Source organism: Clarias gariepinus, chromosome 8 (assembly GCF_024256425.1).
Source record: "Clarias gariepinus isolate MV-2021 ecotype Netherlands chromosome 8, CGAR_prim_01v2, whole genome shotgun sequence".
Lineage (NCBI taxonomy): Eukaryota > Metazoa > Chordata > Actinopteri > Siluriformes > Clariidae > Clarias > Clarias gariepinus.
In genome coordinates, this window is record NC_071107.1 from 29,874,562 (window position 1) to 29,893,581 (window position 19,020).

Consider the following 19,020-nt stretch of genomic DNA (forward strand, 5'->3'; position numbering starts at 1 on the left):
CAGGGATATGGAAAAATGTATATACACTGCCCGGACAAAAACAAAGTCACCAGCTGGATTTAACTAAGCAAATCTCCATCAGATAATTACTGCAGTGATTAATATGTTTCACCTTGCAACAAGTTATTTAACCCTAACTGATGCAGTCAGTAGCTTCTCATTTCTTAAACAATCATGTTAGAAGGCATATCCTGTAGTTGTGGCAAAGATTTTTCAGATGGGGCGAATTACTGTCCTGCATCAGGCCAAGAAAACAACTAAGGAGATCGCTAAAACTACCAAAATTGGGTTAACAACTGAAAAAAACTTCTGGAAGGATAGTGACAAACCATCGACTTAGAAGAATTGTGGTCAGTAAAACATCCTAAATGAAAAGTGAAATTTAAGAAAAGCTTTTACATGTGAAAGTAAGTGCATTTCCACACGGACAACATGAAGAATTAAGGGATTTGGACTAAACAGTCAGGAGGCTTCAAGAAAACTACATATTAGTGAGGCTAATCAGAAAAAAGCTTCAACTTGCTAGGGAGAATAAAGAATGGACTGTACTGCATTGGAAAAAGGTCATGTTGTCTGATGAGCTCAGATGTACTCTGTTTCAAAATAATGGGTGCATCAGGGTAAGAAGAAAAGTGGGTGAAGTGATGCACCCATCATGTCTAGTAGCTATCGTACCAGCAGTGTTATGATCTGGGGTTGTTTCATTTGTTCAGGCCTAGGTTCATCAACATTGTGTGCCCAAAAAAATTAAGTCGCCTTATGACCTGAATATACTGAATGACCAGGTGTTCCCGCTATCAATTAATTTTTCTTCCCTGATGGCATGGGAGCATGAGACATTATTTTCATTTACGGATTGGCCACATTGAGAATCTTTGGGATGTGCTGGAAAGAATTTATGTAGTGGTCTGAATTACCAACATAAGATCTTTGAGCGAAATTAATGCGATTCTGGACTGATATAAATATTGTGACAAATATTGTGATAATGAATAGGTAAATGTGTGCCGTTAACGAAGCAGAAGGTGGACCATTGAAATATTAGAATGTGTGGCTTTTTTTGGCCGGGCAGTGAGTTCCGCTTAGCAATACTATTCAATAGATCCTATTCATCTAGGTAAACTCTTTTTTTATAACAATAACTTGAACACGATCCGTGTAGAATTAGAAACAAGCACCCATGTTTATTTATGAATTTAGCACTTTATTTCCAAAGTTATTTAAGCAAACAGACTGCATGATGGAGTTTCTCCAACAGTTCTGGTTGATATATTAGTTGGGCTTTTTAAGAAATTTCTTACCCGCAGTTCCTCCTGTTGCTGTCTGAGAGTGTCATACTCAATAGCAGGGGACGGGAGCTGGGTAAAGTTGGCCCGGGTCTCCTGCAGCCATGGCCACAGCTCCTCATAGGTCTCCCAGAACTGGCACGCCAGAGAGTGCGCTCTCTCCAGCTGCAGACAACGCTCCGAGTTCAACTGACTCACCACGTTGTACTTCTCCAAGAGGGCCTGGATCTTAGCCTGAACAACACAGTCACACTGGTCACATCCCCCCCAAAATAATCGAGCATCTAAATGTAATCAAATATTTACTAATTTTTTTCCCTTACCTTTAGGGCTTGTTTTTCAGTCTCGTCTTTGCCGTTCATTATGGTCTCGCCTGTCTTAGTGATATCATCCACAGCGTCTTTATGCCTCATAATGTCCATAGAGAAGCCCTTGAACACAGAGAGCACTTCAGTTGATGGCATGCGCCACACATACACATGTTCGCTGTTTGTCTCCGTGGCGAGTGTACAACTAAATGACCTGAAGGCATCAGACTGACCTTTTGAGCCTGCAGCTGAGCTGTGGTCTGCTCTGCCTCCAGCTTGATGTCCCCTAGAGATGACAACTTCTTCTCTGCTTCAGTCAGCCAGGCCAATTCTGTGTCAGTAGCCTGTTCAAACTGGACAGCAGAATAAAAACATATTTAAAAAAAGCAGTAGATTATGCAGTGACGCCCCTATTAAAGGTCTGATTAAGATGGTCTGTCCATCATAGCAAACTCAACAGGCAATAACCAGTAGCCTTTCAAAGGAAAATCTGTTTATTTTTGTTAGTATTTACATATTTGCAGTATTTCACCTGCTGTGATTTTAAGATGGCAGCTCCTGTCTGGTCTACGTGCTGAGAAATGGCATCACTAGTTGTCCTGTAGCGCTCGTTGTCCTCTGTGATCAGTTTGTCGAGCCCCTCTCGGGCACGCCATGGCACCAGCTCTAGCAGAGCGCTGCTCGCTTCATTCAATGTATCTACTACTGACTTGTGCTCTTGAACCTCCTTCATTAAAGCCTGAACAGGAAGCACATTCAATGAATACAAGTTGTATTTAGATTAAATCTGATCTAGCTGTCCCTAATTTTCGCCTCTTTCAAGGCGGAGAAGGCTACTTACTTTCTGCCTCTCTTGCACCTTCCTCAGTTGCTCTCCCACTGACTCCTGAGCTCCAAACGTGTCCAATTCGGATTCCACTTTCTCCAACCAGAAACGCAGCTCTTCGTGCGTGTGTTGTACTTTGTTGGCCAGAGACAGTGCTTTGTCCAGGGTCTTCATTACGTCGTTGCTCATTGAGCTAATGTCGGAATATCTCGTCTTTATTCCATCCAGTTTGCCCTGAATGATAATGACTTCATCGCCTGCACAAAACAGGAGGGCTTGAAACAGTTAGGAAAAATGGAAAATGCATTCCTGAACTGATATATTATACAAGTACAATGTTACTATACAAATGATGTCATTTCCATGCTATGTTCTCTATCAGGCCAGTCACAGAAAGAGTGAGGCTGCAGTTTAAAGCCATTTATTTATGTTATTTAAGTAAAGAATAGATACAACACAAAGTGGTGTGATACATTACTACCCCAAGGTAGATAATTTTCCAATAACATCACATGATGAAGTGCTTTATGCCTCTCATACTACAACAGGTTCCCAAATAGTATGTTACTTTTGTTTATAGTTACAGTATGTTTATCAACTGGTTTTTCCTGCTATCACGTATAATAGCAGTGCTAAATCGTTGTTCTTGCACCAGCCTGTCCACTCACAGGAAAGAAATTCTCAAAAACATCCCTTTGTAGAAAATGTTCTTTAAATACGTTTACATGAAGCATCTGGGATAAACATGCGAAGGAGTACATTTATATAAACTTTGCATTTGGAAGTAGCTGAAAAAAAAAAGTTAATCAACGCCTTCTGACCATCCACAATTGAGATATCAACAAGGGCCGTAAACTTAAAATTAAATGCCACGTAAAAAGGAAAGGAATGAACACATCTAATTATGGGGAAAAAAGCCTTGCCTGTGGTCTGTTTGAGGAGCTCGAGTCCATTCTGCAGGGCCTGTTCAACATGCTGTCTCCTCAACTCAATATCCTCATGAAGTGCCTAAACATAGAACATGCGCGTTAACTGCAGTCGTCATAACTGAATGACCACGCGTTAATTAACTTAACACATAAATCATATAAAATAAACTGATGAAAGATAAATTAATAATGATGGGTTTAAAAAAAAAAAAAACAGATTTAAGAGGAGGATGTCTGTTCTACCAGCTGGTCAGCATGTTGTTTTGCCAGTACGTCTGGTGTATAGTGCTGGACAGAGATGTGGCTCAGTCTGCCGTGTATTTCATCCAGCCAGTTCATGAGTGCTACTTCGTCCTCTCCAAACAACCGTGCGTTGCCCAGGGCCTGGTGCAGCAGCTCAGCCTTCCTGCGGCAGCGTTCCTGCAACTCGATGTAGCCACCCTGAGTGCTGTCCAGTTTAGCTTGGACGAGTTCTTTATCATCCACACAGCTGACTGACCACAGAGCCTGTCCAAGACTCATTGCCTGGTACAAGCTCTTACTGTGCCCTATAATCTCCTCCTCTAAAGCCTGATTAGCAATTAGGGCAAACGGTGTGGATGGGGCGAAACGTATGAGTGGAGGGATGATGATTCCAACATAAAGAGAATAAGGAAAATCAAGAGAAAATAGACATAAAAACAACCAAACATAAAGAATACAAAGGAAAAAAATGAACAAAAAGTACCAGTAGCATAAAGCTACTGCCAAACAATAAAAACAAATCTGAGGGTCTTCACAATAAACTACTAAGGAGAAGCGGAACACAAAAGTATCTGAGTTATGTGTGTACCTTTTGCTGGGAGATCTGCTCTTCGAGCTTAGAGGCCTGGGTGCCGATGGGCTCAGAATTGGCCAGGCATTTCTCTGTAGCTGTCAGCCACTCTGTTAGTGGCTCTAGGGTCTCATGGAACTGTTGGGCCACTCCCAAAATGCTCTCCAACTGTTTGTGTCTGCCAGAAAAAAAAAGCATAACGGCTTACAATATAATCAGTAATTAACAATGAACATAAAATAAAAATAGCAATGTGTAAACTTTATCATGGCATTGTGTTATAATATATACTGTACTGTAGGTTCATGTCCAGATAATGGACATGTTCATGAACTAACATTCACTAACATATGATTTTAAATGTTATGATATTGCCACTGTGTATCAACATAGTTTTAAGAGTCCAGTTAAGTTGCGCTAAATAAAAAAGAAACGATTTGTGTCTATATACATGATTTCAGTTCAGTGTCTTGAGCCCCCAGCTATTTAAAAAAAAAGAACAATATCATCAATACTAATGATTATTAACAAAGTAATAACTTCATAGATCGGTATTCTAATTATCCTGATGTCAACATATACATCTTTTTACCTGCGCTCAGCTTTCTTCAGCAGAGCATCCCATCTCTTCCCCAGGCTATCAATCTCTTTTCCAATCTTCTCTTTATCCACAGAGTCAGCCATCTCTAACACTTTCCCTCCTTCCTTCTTAATAAGCTCCACTGTGGGTTTGCGGTCATCTAGCAGCTTCTGTAAGAGCTGAATAAACCAGAGAAAAATAAACTTTTGGGATGTAAGGAAATCCAATATGCATTATACGTATAACCAACCATAGACACTCCAAATCTCCGGGAAAACCTGATCTCAATGTCTTGCTTTATTAACATTAATAACATTATTATTTATCATACATAAATGTAACATTTAATAACATTAATATTAATAGCAGTTTATTCAAGGATCTATTCAGAGTGATAAACTGGTGTAGAACTTTTAACCTCCTACCCTCTGTTCTTGTATTTGTGCTTTAACAACTTTAAACTCTGCTGATGGAGGCTTCTGACTGGACACCAGTTCCTCTGTGTCTTTAAGCCAGCTGAACAGGGACTCGAGAGCATCCTGAAACCTTCCACAGTGCAGCAAAGCTTCATGAAGCTGCGCCGAACGTTCTGCTACCTGACAGCATTGCAGACACAACAACTCAGACATTACGACAAAATAACAAAATTACAGGGTTTTTTTCCGTTGATGCTTGAAATCAAATTCGTCCAGACCTTTTTGTTTAGCGTGTTCCATCTCGTACCGATATCCTCCAGGTCATGTTCAAGTGCTTTGGTGCTGGTCCCTTTAGATGCATTTTGAATAAGTCCTTGGCCTAAACAGTTCACCTCTTGCAATTGGGTTTGCAGTGACTCGATCGTTTCCTTCTGGAAAACCTGAAATCAGTGAGGAAACAGAACCGTAATGGAAACAGTCATGCAAATCTCATTAAGACACATAGCTTAAAGTGACACAGTAATTTATTATGGTTTGCTGAGAAGTTACTGATTAAAGCCATTTTGAATAAATACCCATTTGGCACATTTATTCGTCTGGCACGTGGATCACAAGAAAGAACACACTCCAAGCACTCACTAGTCGCTGCTAACAGTGCTGGGTTCGAAGTCACCTCGACTTCTGATCTCCAGCACAGAACCACAGCCATTCTCCTCATTATGCTGTACTTCTATCAACACCAGAAATGCAAGACTGGTTTTGTTAAATAAAAAATACATTTCTATTCGTATTAAACCAGTTTTCAATAATAGATCATGTAAACTTTGCACTGATAGTCATTTGGTATTTTCCTCTCATACCATATAAGTCAAGGCCAAAATAATAAGACCTTTGCACTTAGGGCACCAGAACAGGACCACCACGGATCTAATGTTTACTTCACCTGTCACACTTGTACCAGCACTTGTCTAACACTACCATGTCAGTGTCACCTGCTGCGCTAAAAATGGGTTTGTAGTTATTAGTCAGTGTCTGTATACCTACAAGGAGACCTATATGGTAAGTGAACTTGATAACATTGCCATTTAGTGTAGATAAAGTGGGTAGAAAACCTTAAATCTTGCATCACAACCCAGTATTCCCCAGCACAAACCATCTGTGTGGACAGGATCCACCCTATCAGCCACCTTTGTACCATTCAACCATTTCACAGGATGTACAAAGCAACGGCCACATACAAAGTCTCCATACAAAAGCTTGTTTACAAAAGCCGTGCATTAAATAAAATATTAAATTCTACTGCCTTGACTGCTATAGCACGTACTCTTGAACATCTCAATACCAAATAGAAATAAATAGTATTTAGTTTTAACATAAAATGTAATTATTTATTGATAGACCTATATGTACAGTACAGTAAATCATATTGGCAAGAGATTCATGTTAGTACTGCTGCATTTCCTGAACTACAAAACTGTCCAAGTAGTTTAGTGCAGGGACTGTCAGCTCCCTACAAATATAAAGCTGAAATGGAAGAAATTCTTTTCAGTGTAAACCATTATTTGAGTACCTGCTACTTTACGGCGTCGGGTAGCTGAATGATGTTTACTTTTACTTATTCCTTACATGGCAAGAGTCTCTACTGAACATAGCATACGCTCTAAAACAAGTCTCTGTCTAGGAGCTGAAATCGATGCAGATCTGTGCAGTATCAGACAAGCTGAGTCACTGACAGATTATTGCACCAAACATCATTTATCCAGCTCATGATCAAGATAAAGAGAGATCAGCACTAGCTAACTTCCCAGGAATCCATAAATCCACCCAAGAAGATAAGGTTTTTGTGAACTACCTGTGAGGACTGCATGTCCATGAGATCCATTTGAGAACATGCGGTTAGGGAGGTTAGAAAGCTCTCTAGCTCCTCATCTTCTATGTAATTCACAGTCTGGTTTATTCCATTGGTGAGACCTGCCTCCCTTTCTACAGACAACAAAAACTCTTCCAAATCAGCCATTTTGGACTCGGTTGCTCTTTGCTCACTTTCATAACATTCAGCATCTTTGATCACATGATGCTCTACAGCCAACCTATGATGCGGGGTTGACTCTGGCTGTGTGACAACCACGCACAGGAGTTCACAATCTTCCTGAGATGTGTCCTCAGGAAGCTCAACTGTGGGTAGCTCATTGTATCCTAAGCAAGTCCTGGTCTGGCTGTCATAAGTAGAATTTTGTGCTCCATTTGTTGACCTTGCTGTCACTCCGTCCGAGTAATGATCACTGGAAATGATGTGCTTGTTATTGTGGAGATTTATGGTACATGTGTCTTTACAATGTTGGTCCTCATGCCATGTCGAGTCTGTGGAGCACACTGGAGTTGGTACCAAGCTTCTGGCAGGGGTGAATGGAAACTCCTCTTGCCCGGAACTGATGGACCGGCCCGGTTTAAGCTCACCAGATTCAAGGGCAGCCTCGGTGGAAGAGAGGCTCCTGGTACCTGGACCTGGTCTCAGCAAAGCTCGCTGCTTCCGCCGCTCCTGCTCTGTAGTGGGGCTGCACAGGCCAGAGTCATCCTCTGAAGTTAGAGAATTGGTCATGCTCCTACCGTGGCCCACTCGTACCAGGGCTTGCCGGTCTGGTCCATCAGCACACAAGGTTGCATACTCATTGAGGTTGGCTGGCCCAAAGTTTTTCCAAGAACGGCGGTGTTGTGGGGGTTCCTTTTTCTCCCCCTGTACTTGAAGCCTGCCAAAAATGGTACCTGTTCCCCGAACAATGTCTCCATTAAGCTTGTATCCATCAAACAACGGCCGCTCGTCCAGTCGCGTCACATCCCTGCTGCGCAAATCAAGGGTGCTGGAGGAGGCTAGAACACCATTTCCACAAAGCGTGGCCATGTCCAAAGTCCGGTGGCTGTAAGGCAGCGTGCCAATGAAGTGCCGGGACGCCAAGCTTCCCTTTGAACCAGAATCGATTTGCTCATTCAGACGCACAGTGTCGTAAATGGACCTCTGGGGAACATAACAGTCATCAATGTTCAGGTCCTCTTCTTCTGGTTTCGCCACACAGGAGGGGTTTTGCCGCAGACAGTCAGGTCTGCTAAGAGGTTTGCCCATTCTGATGACACTTTAATATTGAGGTAAATGTTTTCAGTGCAACAACGTTTTTACTTTAAAGGAAAAAAGGATGTATAATCTTTGCACATTTTAAGGAAGACACCTTAGATAATAAATATGTAATCAGTTTCATGAACAGAATTTCATAAAAATATAGAGAACTTTTAAAATCCTATAAAATATAATTTTTATAAAACCTAATAAAAAAGACAAAATATAAATGCTTTTAGGATGCTATGAACAGAATAAACAATAAGTTCCACAGTACAGAGCTCTTCTTTTAATACTTCCTTTCCTTTTTTTTTTTTTTTTTAAATAAAGTATCCTATTTCAAGATGCAGTCCAGATCATTCGTTTCCATATCTTCTCACTGTCAGAACTTGCCCATTGTTGCTTATTTCCTCAGTCCTAAGTTCCGGCACGAATTCCATGGAGGAAAAAAAAGTGCTTGGATTTCCATGCGCTCCTGAGTGGTCAGACATGCCCCAGAAAAATATCTCCGATTGAAGGTGACATCCTGCAACAAATCCTCTAATTTGTGAAAACAAAGCGGCAGGGCTCCAGGATAAACACAAAGCTGCTCCTGCCTCTCTCTCTCTCTTGTGGTCCACCCGGCTATGACATCCACCCTTCTGGCAATGAGCTCAAAGCCCCGCCCCCCTCCTTATTATTCTGGCAACATCTGCCACAGCTCCATTTGTCCTGAGAGCACATGTTGATTGGTAGATGCTTGAGCCTTTTTAAATTCTCCCCCTTCTGTCTCTGTGGCGTGGCCTGGTTGATTTTACTTCCTTATCTTCAGCTCTGAGAATATATATAACCCTCCCTTCTTCAGTAAAGTACAAAATGAAAAAAAAAAATATATATATATATATATATATATATATAAATAAAAAGCTTTAAGAGTGAACAGCTCCCTCCCTGCATGAGATCACACGGTGCAGAAATAGATACTCTCTCTCCCTCCTTTCTTTCTTCTCTTTCCCTGGAACGATCATGCAACAAGCTGTCTACGCATCTGTATACTGTCCTAATTACTCTGGAATGTTTTAGGAGGTACTAGTCCTAGGTGATAACACTTACAAACTTGGCCAAGTGCTTGTTTTTATAGTAAGCAATCAGCCTCGGAAAATGTTTGTAGCTAAAGCCATTTAGGAGTAAAATTTATTTTGCTTCTATTGCTGTTAACTCCAGAGGACTGTGGTTTGAAATGCTCCGCTGTCCTTGAGTGGAGAAAATAATGTGAAGCTGGCAATGATGTATAGGTGCTTAAAAAGATCTGTGGGATTTACAGTAAGGATGAATCATGCATACTTTTGACATAATCCAGGCACCGATTTAAACTAAGTGCTACATTTGTCAGGGCACACAGCTCACTTACTATAAAACGTATTCAGGTAATAGGGTTTAAAGGTTTATTGTTTTTTTGTCCATGTCTAAAAGAAGACCTGATAAGACTGTAGTACTGTTGCAGCTTTGTTACAGCATGTAATAAACTCTTTATAATTAGATGTTCTTGGGCTTTAAAGAGAATGGTTATCAAGAGAATGCATGGCAAGGCACACAAAGAAGGCAGGAACACCGGCACGTCTGAAAAAAATCCTCTGTCAACAGTATCTTTTATTGCTCGCACAAACAATAGGCCCAGTTAATGAAACACACAACTAATTTTTCACGAGAACAAAGCATGTCCCGGACACTTTTTTTTTTTTTTTTTTTTTTAAAGCTCTCACAGTTTAGATCATGAACACTGGGTGTTCCTCCAACTCCACTCTCACTGTTGAAGCAAGTGAAAGGGGATCGCTATAAAATTCCAAGGTCATGATCACACAATAATGTGCAATAGGCTTGTTGTACTGGTGCAAGCATCTCATGTTTCCTCTTGGGGGTTTTTCACAGAGAGTCAGGAAGGTGACTAAGCTCAAATCTGTACACTTCATAGGGCTTGCACTTTTTTTTTCTCTTTTTTTAAACAGTCATCACCTTTAGTGTTGGGCACTGGAATGACTGAGAGAGAAAAAAATTCCTTTAGGTTCATGTTAGATGCTGAGGTCATAGAGAAGTAGTGGAAAAAAAGCATGCGCTCAGCCTTTACAAACTCAAGTTGTCTTCCTTAAACAGAGTGTGTACTATTTTATACTGTACGTACAATGAGCAGAATATAAAAAAATGGTCAAAGAATATAGAAACAATAAAGTCCTTAGCAAGCAAGTAGATTAAGTTTTCAGGAGGTCCTGAAAAGCCACTGAATCAGATTTGATGAATTGACTGAATAGCCAAGTTAAACAATAGAAGCCTGAGCTGAAGCCATTAGAAATATTCTTTGTGTTTACTTCACAGAGGATTCTGCTGCAAGCTAAAAGCTAATTCTGTACAAATTATACTAATCAGCCTGGGCAGCCAACTAATAAAAAAAATAAATTTAAAAAATCCAGTTTTTTTTTTTTGATTTATTGATCCGGTTAATTTTTTACTTAAATGACTGGGCCATCGAGAACAATAATGATTTTGACCCAGCAGCTGATGTAGCAGCGAGGAGCCTCCCAGACGCTGAGGCAGGACAAAAGAACGACAGCATGAACAGCATGAGGCCCAAACGATCAGCTGCAGCTGATAACTACTAATACAACCCCGACTATGCAAACAAATGCTCCTTTCACATGCATACAATTTTGATTTTGCTCATATTTGCGCTTTGCAAGCCTTGTTAAAATGCTTCAATCATAAACAACTGACTTAAAAAAAATATATGTATTTATTTATTTTCACTGTATGAAAAACAGGGTTTAAGGTTTATATCACAAGTGTTTAAAATCTTGGATCTCTTGAAAACATCCAGAAATTCCGCTTACAGCAGCAGGATATGTTTGATGTTTGGGGTCATGAAATATACCTTCCAATTCAGTCAGAAAACCACATGGTCCAAACAGATAACAGAAGGGATGCGTATGCAGACGCTAAACTTTGTACTGTATTGCTGAAGTTGGCACAAGTTATCCTACTGAAACTTGACATAAAGCATAAAAATGACATGCAAGCCTATTTAATTCAGTTTGATCTTATTTTTATCTATACATCTTTTGGTTTAGCCAGTGGGATGAAATAAAACCACTTCATTTTAAGTAGGGAGCTGTTGTCCAGGGCATATCTCTCAGGCAGAATAAAACAGGAGTGCTGGGTCACTAGTGCACACAGGCACACGTTGTCTCCCTGCTGGCAGAACGTTCTCCAGCACCAAAGAGCCAATAAGCAGGCACTCTTTTGTTACCACCAGATGCTTACGAACAAACTGAAAGGGGCATCTTAAAGCATAACCAAGCATGTGGCTACAATATGTCAGACTATAAGGCAATAGTTGATTGTTTTTTTTTATGACAGTTTAACACATTGACACAGGGTGCAATAAATGTGTGTATATGCTTTTACAACTGCATGCAATGTACTGTAAACACATTTCATATGATTTTGAACCACATGACCAATTAATCTGGATTGTGATTCCCCAAGGAACATAAAGAAGGCAAGTACGTTATTTCAGGTGCCCTTGGCCTACAATATAAAAAAGCAATAATAACATGCCTGCTGACTTGCTAGGCAAGGTTCAGTGAGTGAAAAGTGAGAGACACATGTGAGACATGTTTGAGGAGAAAACATTTCCTAATTCCAAGATGACTTGAGATGATCTAAGACCCGGTAATGTTGCAAGCCAGGGTTTAAGATTGACCTGCCTGAAGTAAATGAAATGAAAACATTCATCCGGCTCTGTGACACCTTGGGGAATCTCTCTGTGGTGAAAAAAGAAGTGGCTTTTTCAAACTAGCTTCCCCACAGATATGGTCAGCGACAGACTTTCACTTATCACACACTCACTCATCGTCTATACCTCTTAATCCTGTATTCAGGTCATGGGGACCTGGAGCCTATCCCAGGAGGCTTGGGCACGAGGCGGGGTACACCCTGGACAGGCTGCTGATCCATCGCAGGGCACACACAAATACACACACTCATTCACACACTACAGGCAATTTGGGGACGCCAATCAGCCTAATCTGCATGCCTTTGGACTGTGGGAGGAAACCGGAGTACCCAAAGGAAACCCACCAAGCATGGGGAGAACATGAAACTCTGAGGCGCGAATCGAATCTGTCCTGGAATCGAACCTGGACCCTGCAGGTGCGAGGCGACAGTGCTAACCACCAGGCCACCTGGCACAGATTCCTATTTTAATCACATTTCAAAAAAGTTGTGAAAACTACCACTTAATTTCACTCACTCCGTGAGGTGAATGGCTCTGTGACAGGAGATGAAAGCACGGTGAAATTTAAGGGACGGCTTGCCACCTTGCATTGTGTCTTCCACTCTAACCAACAAAATGGGATGTCAAGGTCTGGATCGTGGCAAAAAGCTCCAATGTAATATGGTTATATAGTTATACTACAATGAGTCAAAAATTATCCACACTTTTGTTATATTAAAACTAAATATTGGTCTTATCAGTGCTTTCCATTCAAGGATACTGTCTCCCCAGTCACTAGCTGAAGCCGAAACTCTGGATTAAACACTGCTATCCAAGGGGATTGTGATCTTGCATGAGGTGTTAACGCATCTCCCCTATAGCCCTGATCTTGCTCCATCAGAATTTTACAAAGTGTTTTGAAAAAAGGGAGATTGTGTATTTTTCTCTTCTAAAAGTTAATTGAAATACATTTTACAGCGAGAGAGCAGATCATTTTGTCTCTCCCTCGTAGTTATTGCGCTACCAAAAAAAAAAAAAAAAATTAAATATGTAAATCTGGATGGAAACAACAAGCATATTTGCCAACATTTTCAATTATGTGCATTTGTGCGGTTTTCCTTTTTTTAATGAATACACTTCATGGCAATAATTTGCAATAAAAGCCAGATGTTTAAATTATTTAAGAAAATAAAGTTTTAATGGATTTAAAATAATCTGTAAGGTTTTTCAAAAGACCATAATAAAATTATGAGGAGGTTGTAACAATTTATAGAATATATAGAGGAGAAGCATTCTTATCATTATACAACACAGTGCATGTTTTTTAAATAGAAATCAAAAATAACACTGCTTATTGTCTGGACAGCATGCCCTAGCACGTTGCATGTTTATCACACCTGATATAGTATTTCATCAAAAACAGACAGACTGAGGCTGTTCTTACAGTACATGCATCACTATGTTACAAAAATAAGTCTGATATGAGAAAATAATCTGCGTGCTGTAAAGTAAGCCGTCATGAATCTAATTATTCAATTAATGAATAAGAAGCAAATTGTTTTCTCCCACAACACAAAGCAACAAGTCAAAATAATATATAAAGTTATATTACCTTGAAAGCCTCCAGCTGTTGGTTAATGACCTCTGTCTCCATGCCAACTGGACCTTGGGATTCCTCCTGCTCCTCAGCACCAGCCATTTTCTTTGTGAAAGTGTCCAGCTTGTGGTAAAACTCCTCCAGATTTTTCAGCGTATCCTCAACCTGCTCTTTCCTCCCAATGGCCCGATCCATGAGTTTGCCACTTTGCTTGCTCAAGGCTTCCAAGTCTCTCTTCAGGCCTAGTAGATCTGGTGAGGTCTCTGACTCCAGCATTTTCTTGCAGTTATCTCTGGCACTGGCTGTGTTGTTCATTAGATCCTGGAGTTTTGTCACAAAGTTCTCAATGGTTCCTTGTTGTTCCTTTAGCGTTTTCATGTCCCTGGCTACTGGACCCATGCTATCCAATTCATCATCCAGATCCGCAAAGGAGGTGAACATCTCCCGAATATTGTGCTGGAACTGTCCAATGCCCTGAAGTTTGTTCTCCAATGTGGTGCACTTGTCATCGATTGCTTTACTGATGGAGCTGTGCTCTTTTTCCAAAGCGTCTGCCTGAAGGAGAAGATCTACCACCCCTTCAACTTCTGGTACATCTGCAACCATACTTTGAGCTAGGCTTTTTAGGTTCTCTACCTGGTTCTGGACAGCCTCTAAATTTTTCTGCTGAGCCTTCATGTTAGTTAGGTTCTTTGTACTATAACCTTGGACACCAAGACCAGATTGATGTTCTAGTTGCTTTCTGGCACCATCGATTTGGTCTGAAAGTTCTTTATGTGTATCACTGAACTCTTTTAACTTCTGCGAGAGCTTCTCGAGAGTATCTTTCTTGAGCTGTAACCCCTCTGTCAACTTATCCACATTCTTCCCGATCATAATCTTCTCTTCGTTTACATCATCTAAATCTGCTGTGGCCACCTCTAAAAGGCTGTCAGCAGCGACATTCAGTAGTTCCATCTGACCGCGATGCTTGTCCAGATCCCTCTGGATGGCCTTTACTTGCAAAAGAGCGTCCTCAACCTCTACAGGCTTTACACTGAAATTTGCCTTGTTCTGTCTGTCTTCACACTCCTGCAGCCAAGTGCCAAAGCTTTCTTTATGTTCTTTATATTTTTTGGCCCTCTCTAATGCAACATTAAGCTTCTCTGCTTTCTCCATTGCGCTCAACTTTACTTTCTCCCAGTTGGACCTAAGGGCTGAAAGCTGGCCTTGGAGGGCCAACTTTTCCTCTCCCTCTGTGTTTTGTAGGAGAGCCTCAGCTTCCCGCATAACGTTCTTGTACGGTTCCTCTTGTTGACTCAGTGCACTCTGGACAGCACTGTGCTCTTTTATACTTTGCAACAGTGTCTCCTCCTTGGTTGAGATTGACTGTGGCCCAGCCTGCTCATTAAGCGTTTGCTCTAGCCAGCTCTGGAAGTCTTTAGACGTCCGATGAAATTCTTGGGAGCTGGCAAAGGTGGAGGTAAGATGTTGAATTCTCTTTCCTGGAGAAAGTATGAGGCCACAAGGTCAGATAAGCAAAGGAAGTGACAATTTATTCTGATATTCAACATTATACCTCAATTATCGTCGGCAGACAGACAGACAATCGGTTTATCAAATGTGATAGCTATTTACAATAAAACCTGCTGAACCTGTTCATGTTCTGGAAAATTATTTTTCAGACAGTAATGTCCCCTTTTACCATAATAATGTGACAAAAACAGGATGTAGAAAAGTTTTTTTTTTTTTTGTTAAAGAATACCCTGGTTAGTAAATATAATCCAACAAACCTGCTTTGTCTTCAAGCGTCTTAAAGGGTTTGGAGACACCTTCCAGCTGTGCCGTAAGGTTGGCTCTAAGATACTCCTCAGTCACTAGAGCTGACAGTTGAGAGCAAACACTTTCTGCCTCCTTTAGCTTCTTCTTCTCTTCACATAGCTTAGCCAGGACAGCATTAGTGGCTTCTAGCTGCTTCTTGACAGCATCAGGCTGTGTGCTAAGAGTCTGCTGGCCATTCAGCTGAAACTCCAGGTCTGCTGCACTCTGACCTAGGTGTCGTAGAAGCTCCTGGAACTGAGTGGTCTTACCCACGGCTTGCTCAATGAGGGCATCGCGGTCAGAAAGCTGGCTTGTCAGGTCCTGCCACTTCTGGTTGATAACATCCAGCTGTTTCTTTACATTTTCCACAGTAGGGTCCTGAGTTCCCGATGCAGTACTGATAACAACGGCAGCTTCGTTCAGCTGCTCGTACTGAGGTTTGCGGCCTTCAAATTCTTTCAGCAAAATCTAGGATTAAAATAGATATGTTGTACAGTGTGTTTAGGTGGTCAATGGGTTATAGGTGTGATGTTCAGGGTTTTATGGCAAAGACCATAGGGAAAAGCTGCCGTTCATCTGTAGACACCAAAACAGTTTACATGCACACTTGGAAGACACTGTGAACATGTAAACATTTTAAGTGCATACAGTTTAACTAAAACAGATGCTTTTCAAGAGGCTGGAGGTTGCATTAAAACTCTGTGTATGTACATGACCATGATCTGACTGGGGTTTTTATCACTTTCTAGTTATCAGTGTTCCTCTATCAGGATTTCTGCTTTAATACCTGGACTTGCTGCTTTTGTGTATTGAGCATATTGGGGTCCATAGACAGAGGGCCCAAAACACTCATCATCAGATCTTTCTCTTGAAGCCACTGTGAAAGCTGCGGTTGGTTTGTCTGGAAGATCTCCAGCATGCGAGCTGACTCCTCCAGGTGCTGCTTCCTGTTCTCCACAGAGCCCTTGACCTCCTCCCATCCTGCGTCTGTGACATGGAGCAAAGAACAGGGAGCATCACTCAAAAGCTCTTATGAGGAGAAACTGCATGTAAGGTCAGTAGAATTGGTTTTATATAAAGGAGCATTTTATGCAGAAGGCAAACAGGTCACTACTATGGTTCTAAAATTTTCTTAAGTCAATAGATTGTAGAAGAATTATTAATTATTTATTAGATTAATATTTCTGAAAATGCATACCCATCTGTTTCAGCATGTTCTTCCATTTTTCTGCTTCAGGTGAATCAGGATTTTCCTCGATCAGGTTGAGTAGCTTCTGCCGCAGTTCTTGGTACTGTTGCTGTTTTTGGTGCATTTTGTCTTCATAAGCCTTTTAAGTAAAAAGAAATGTGATATCACTATCAATATACAGTAAACAAAGAAAATATTTAATTGTCATTGAAATGTGTATATTCATACAAACAGCCACACATAACTTATTAAACACGAGCACACTCACTTTCTGCCGTTCCATTTGCATTTTCATTGAGCCATCGCCAGCTCGCTCAGAGTTCCAAGACTCCGCTGTCTTCTTCATTTTGTCCAGCCACTGCAGCGTTGTCTGAGCCTCATGCTGAACCCCTTGGACCTTTAGCAACAGTGCGCTTAGCTCTGACCCCCTGTTTTTCAGCAGCTCCCCAAGGCTGCTATAATCCTCATTGATGCCGGACATGTTCTGCTGCACCAACATCAGCTCTGTAAAAATTACAGGGAAAAAAAGGTGTAAAAATAAGGTATATTTGGTATTTTATGATATGTCTTAAGCAGCAATAGCAATAGCTATTCTTTAATAGAAATTGTATTACACCGTATGAAATGTAGAACTTTAAGCAAAGATGCATGGGATACATTTTTACCTTTGTTCGTTAGATATGGACCTCCAGGACCTGAGTTATTACTGACTACTGAACCTAGGGCGGTAAAATAGAGTACATTGCTTTTCATCCATTTAAGATCATACTGAAAACATTGTCTTGGACAGAGACAGGCACAATAAGTGAGCTAATAAATTCCTGAAAATAATTTCTGGGAATACCTGATTTATGATGCATTCTGGCTTTGGCTGGAGATGTTAAAACACTGATTAGGGAACACAGTGCAGACCCTTTGCTATTTATGTCTTGGACAGCAGGCGCTTTAGTGGTCCATTCTTCCAGCAAACTCTGTAGAGAAAGAACTGAAGTTTATTAATGGGTTTAATCCTGCTGCTTGAAAATGTGTTGGAAGACAACTATTTGATTAACACATAATTGAGTCCATGTTATACGCTCAGGAACGATGTTACTGTATTCTAGGATATCATGGTCCTTCTTTTTGTCGGAGATAACCCTTTTCAAGATCATATGTTTTGTTGTGTACTGTAGTTCCATACTACAGTACATGGAAAATAAGAACGAGAGCAAATTGGCATAGCCTTAGCCACAACTCAGGATAATTAATACACAAGCATTCTCTATCCGGTTCTGCTCTCTTATTAGATTATTTTGCTGCAGCCCCCCCCCTCCTCTCTCTGTCTCTCTCTCTCTCTCTCATTCACTCTCGCTCTGTTTCTCACAACTGACCCAAAGCTGAAATCACATCATGCCCAAATTGGGAACAAGGCATGTCTGTATATGCTGCGATATTTTCTACTCAATGTAGTTGATCCTATTTCGCTAAATATAAACAAATGCAAACCACTACAACCCTGACCAGAGCAAAGCAAAGCCCAATTTTCACAAGAAGCAATAAACGTGTCACATCACGCCATATCTCCTACTACCGCGTGTTAATTAACATGGCATTTCGGTGTCCCGGGAGCTTTATATCTGCCTGCCTGCTCCCGTTCCTGAGCAGACAAAAAAAACAAAACATTCCCACGACTTTTGTGGGGTCCCACGGGATCCCAGTCCGAATTCACACCTCTACTACACTGTTTTGTCTAAACGGAAATAACTGCATTTTTTTTTTATGGCCGCAAATAAAATTGAGCTCAGCTCTAAAATATCACCTGTGTGGGAAAAGAATGAAGAGGGTGCACTCACATTCACTTTCTTCACGTCATTTCCCAGGCCCTGTTCACTGCAGTTGGGCTGAACCACAGGCACTTGCTCTTTTGTCTCTTCCAGCCACTTCATCAGCACCCCTGCAGCTGCTTTGAACTCACTCAGCTGGTCCTGGCAAGACAAAACCTCCTCCTGTCTGTAATACACAACATCCACACACATACTGTTATGTTCTCATGACACAGCACTAATGAGGTCCCCCATGCAGGTGGCAATAATTATATTTTTCGCCATGACTTATTATTGAGATTAATCTTGATTATTAATTCTCACATAACAGAACACAGTTCAGATGGCAGTGTTTTCATCTTTATACTGTTTATAAGGCAAAAAAAAAATAATAGTACTAGAAAAAAACACAGCACTCACTTCTCCTTAACCGTGTCCTTAAAAGTATTAAATGTGTTCGACAGGTTCGCCATCTTGCCCTGAATTAGAGCTGTGCTTCCCTCTGGACCACAGTTAGAAAGCTCCTTTGACAACAAGTGCAGTGTTTCCATGTCCTTCACGTGTTCAGCCAGCTCTACATTTATATCCTAAAAAGACAGATTTGGAATGTTTTTAAATC

General features: G+C 40.9%; 1 protein-coding gene across 1 annotated transcript in view; it reads right to left on the reverse strand.

Moving 5' to 3' along the window:
- dst (dystonin) overlaps positions 1–19,020 on the reverse strand; it is a 140,766-nt gene that overhangs the window by 23,151 nt on the left and 98,595 nt on the right. The window contains exons 53-72 of the mRNA XM_053502886.1: positions 18,822–18,988; positions 18,432–18,588; positions 17,444–17,570; positions 17,265–17,318; positions 16,868–17,103; positions 16,609–16,738; positions 16,198–16,397; positions 15,383–15,878; positions 13,626–15,094; positions 5,438–5,599; positions 5,169–5,339; positions 4,756–4,922; positions 4,182–4,341; positions 3,593–3,919; positions 3,344–3,428; positions 2,436–2,677; positions 2,127–2,333; positions 1,828–1,947; positions 1,610–1,717; positions 1,302–1,520 (exon numbers count right to left, since the gene is read on the reverse strand). Coding sequence (XP_053358861.1) covers positions 1,302–1,520; positions 1,610–1,717; positions 1,828–1,947; positions 2,127–2,333; positions 2,436–2,677; positions 3,344–3,428; positions 3,593–3,919; positions 4,182–4,341; positions 4,756–4,922; positions 5,169–5,339; positions 5,438–5,599; positions 13,626–15,094; positions 15,383–15,878; positions 16,198–16,397; positions 16,609–16,738; positions 16,868–17,103; positions 17,265–17,318; positions 17,444–17,570; positions 18,432–18,588; positions 18,822–18,988 — 5,004 coding nt within the window. The remainder of the gene's footprint in view (positions 1–1,301; positions 1,521–1,609; positions 1,718–1,827; positions 1,948–2,126; positions 2,334–2,435; positions 2,678–3,343; positions 3,429–3,592; positions 3,920–4,181; positions 4,342–4,755; positions 4,923–5,168; positions 5,340–5,437; positions 5,600–13,625; positions 15,095–15,382; positions 15,879–16,197; positions 16,398–16,608; positions 16,739–16,867; positions 17,104–17,264; positions 17,319–17,443; positions 17,571–18,431; positions 18,589–18,821; positions 18,989–19,020) is intronic.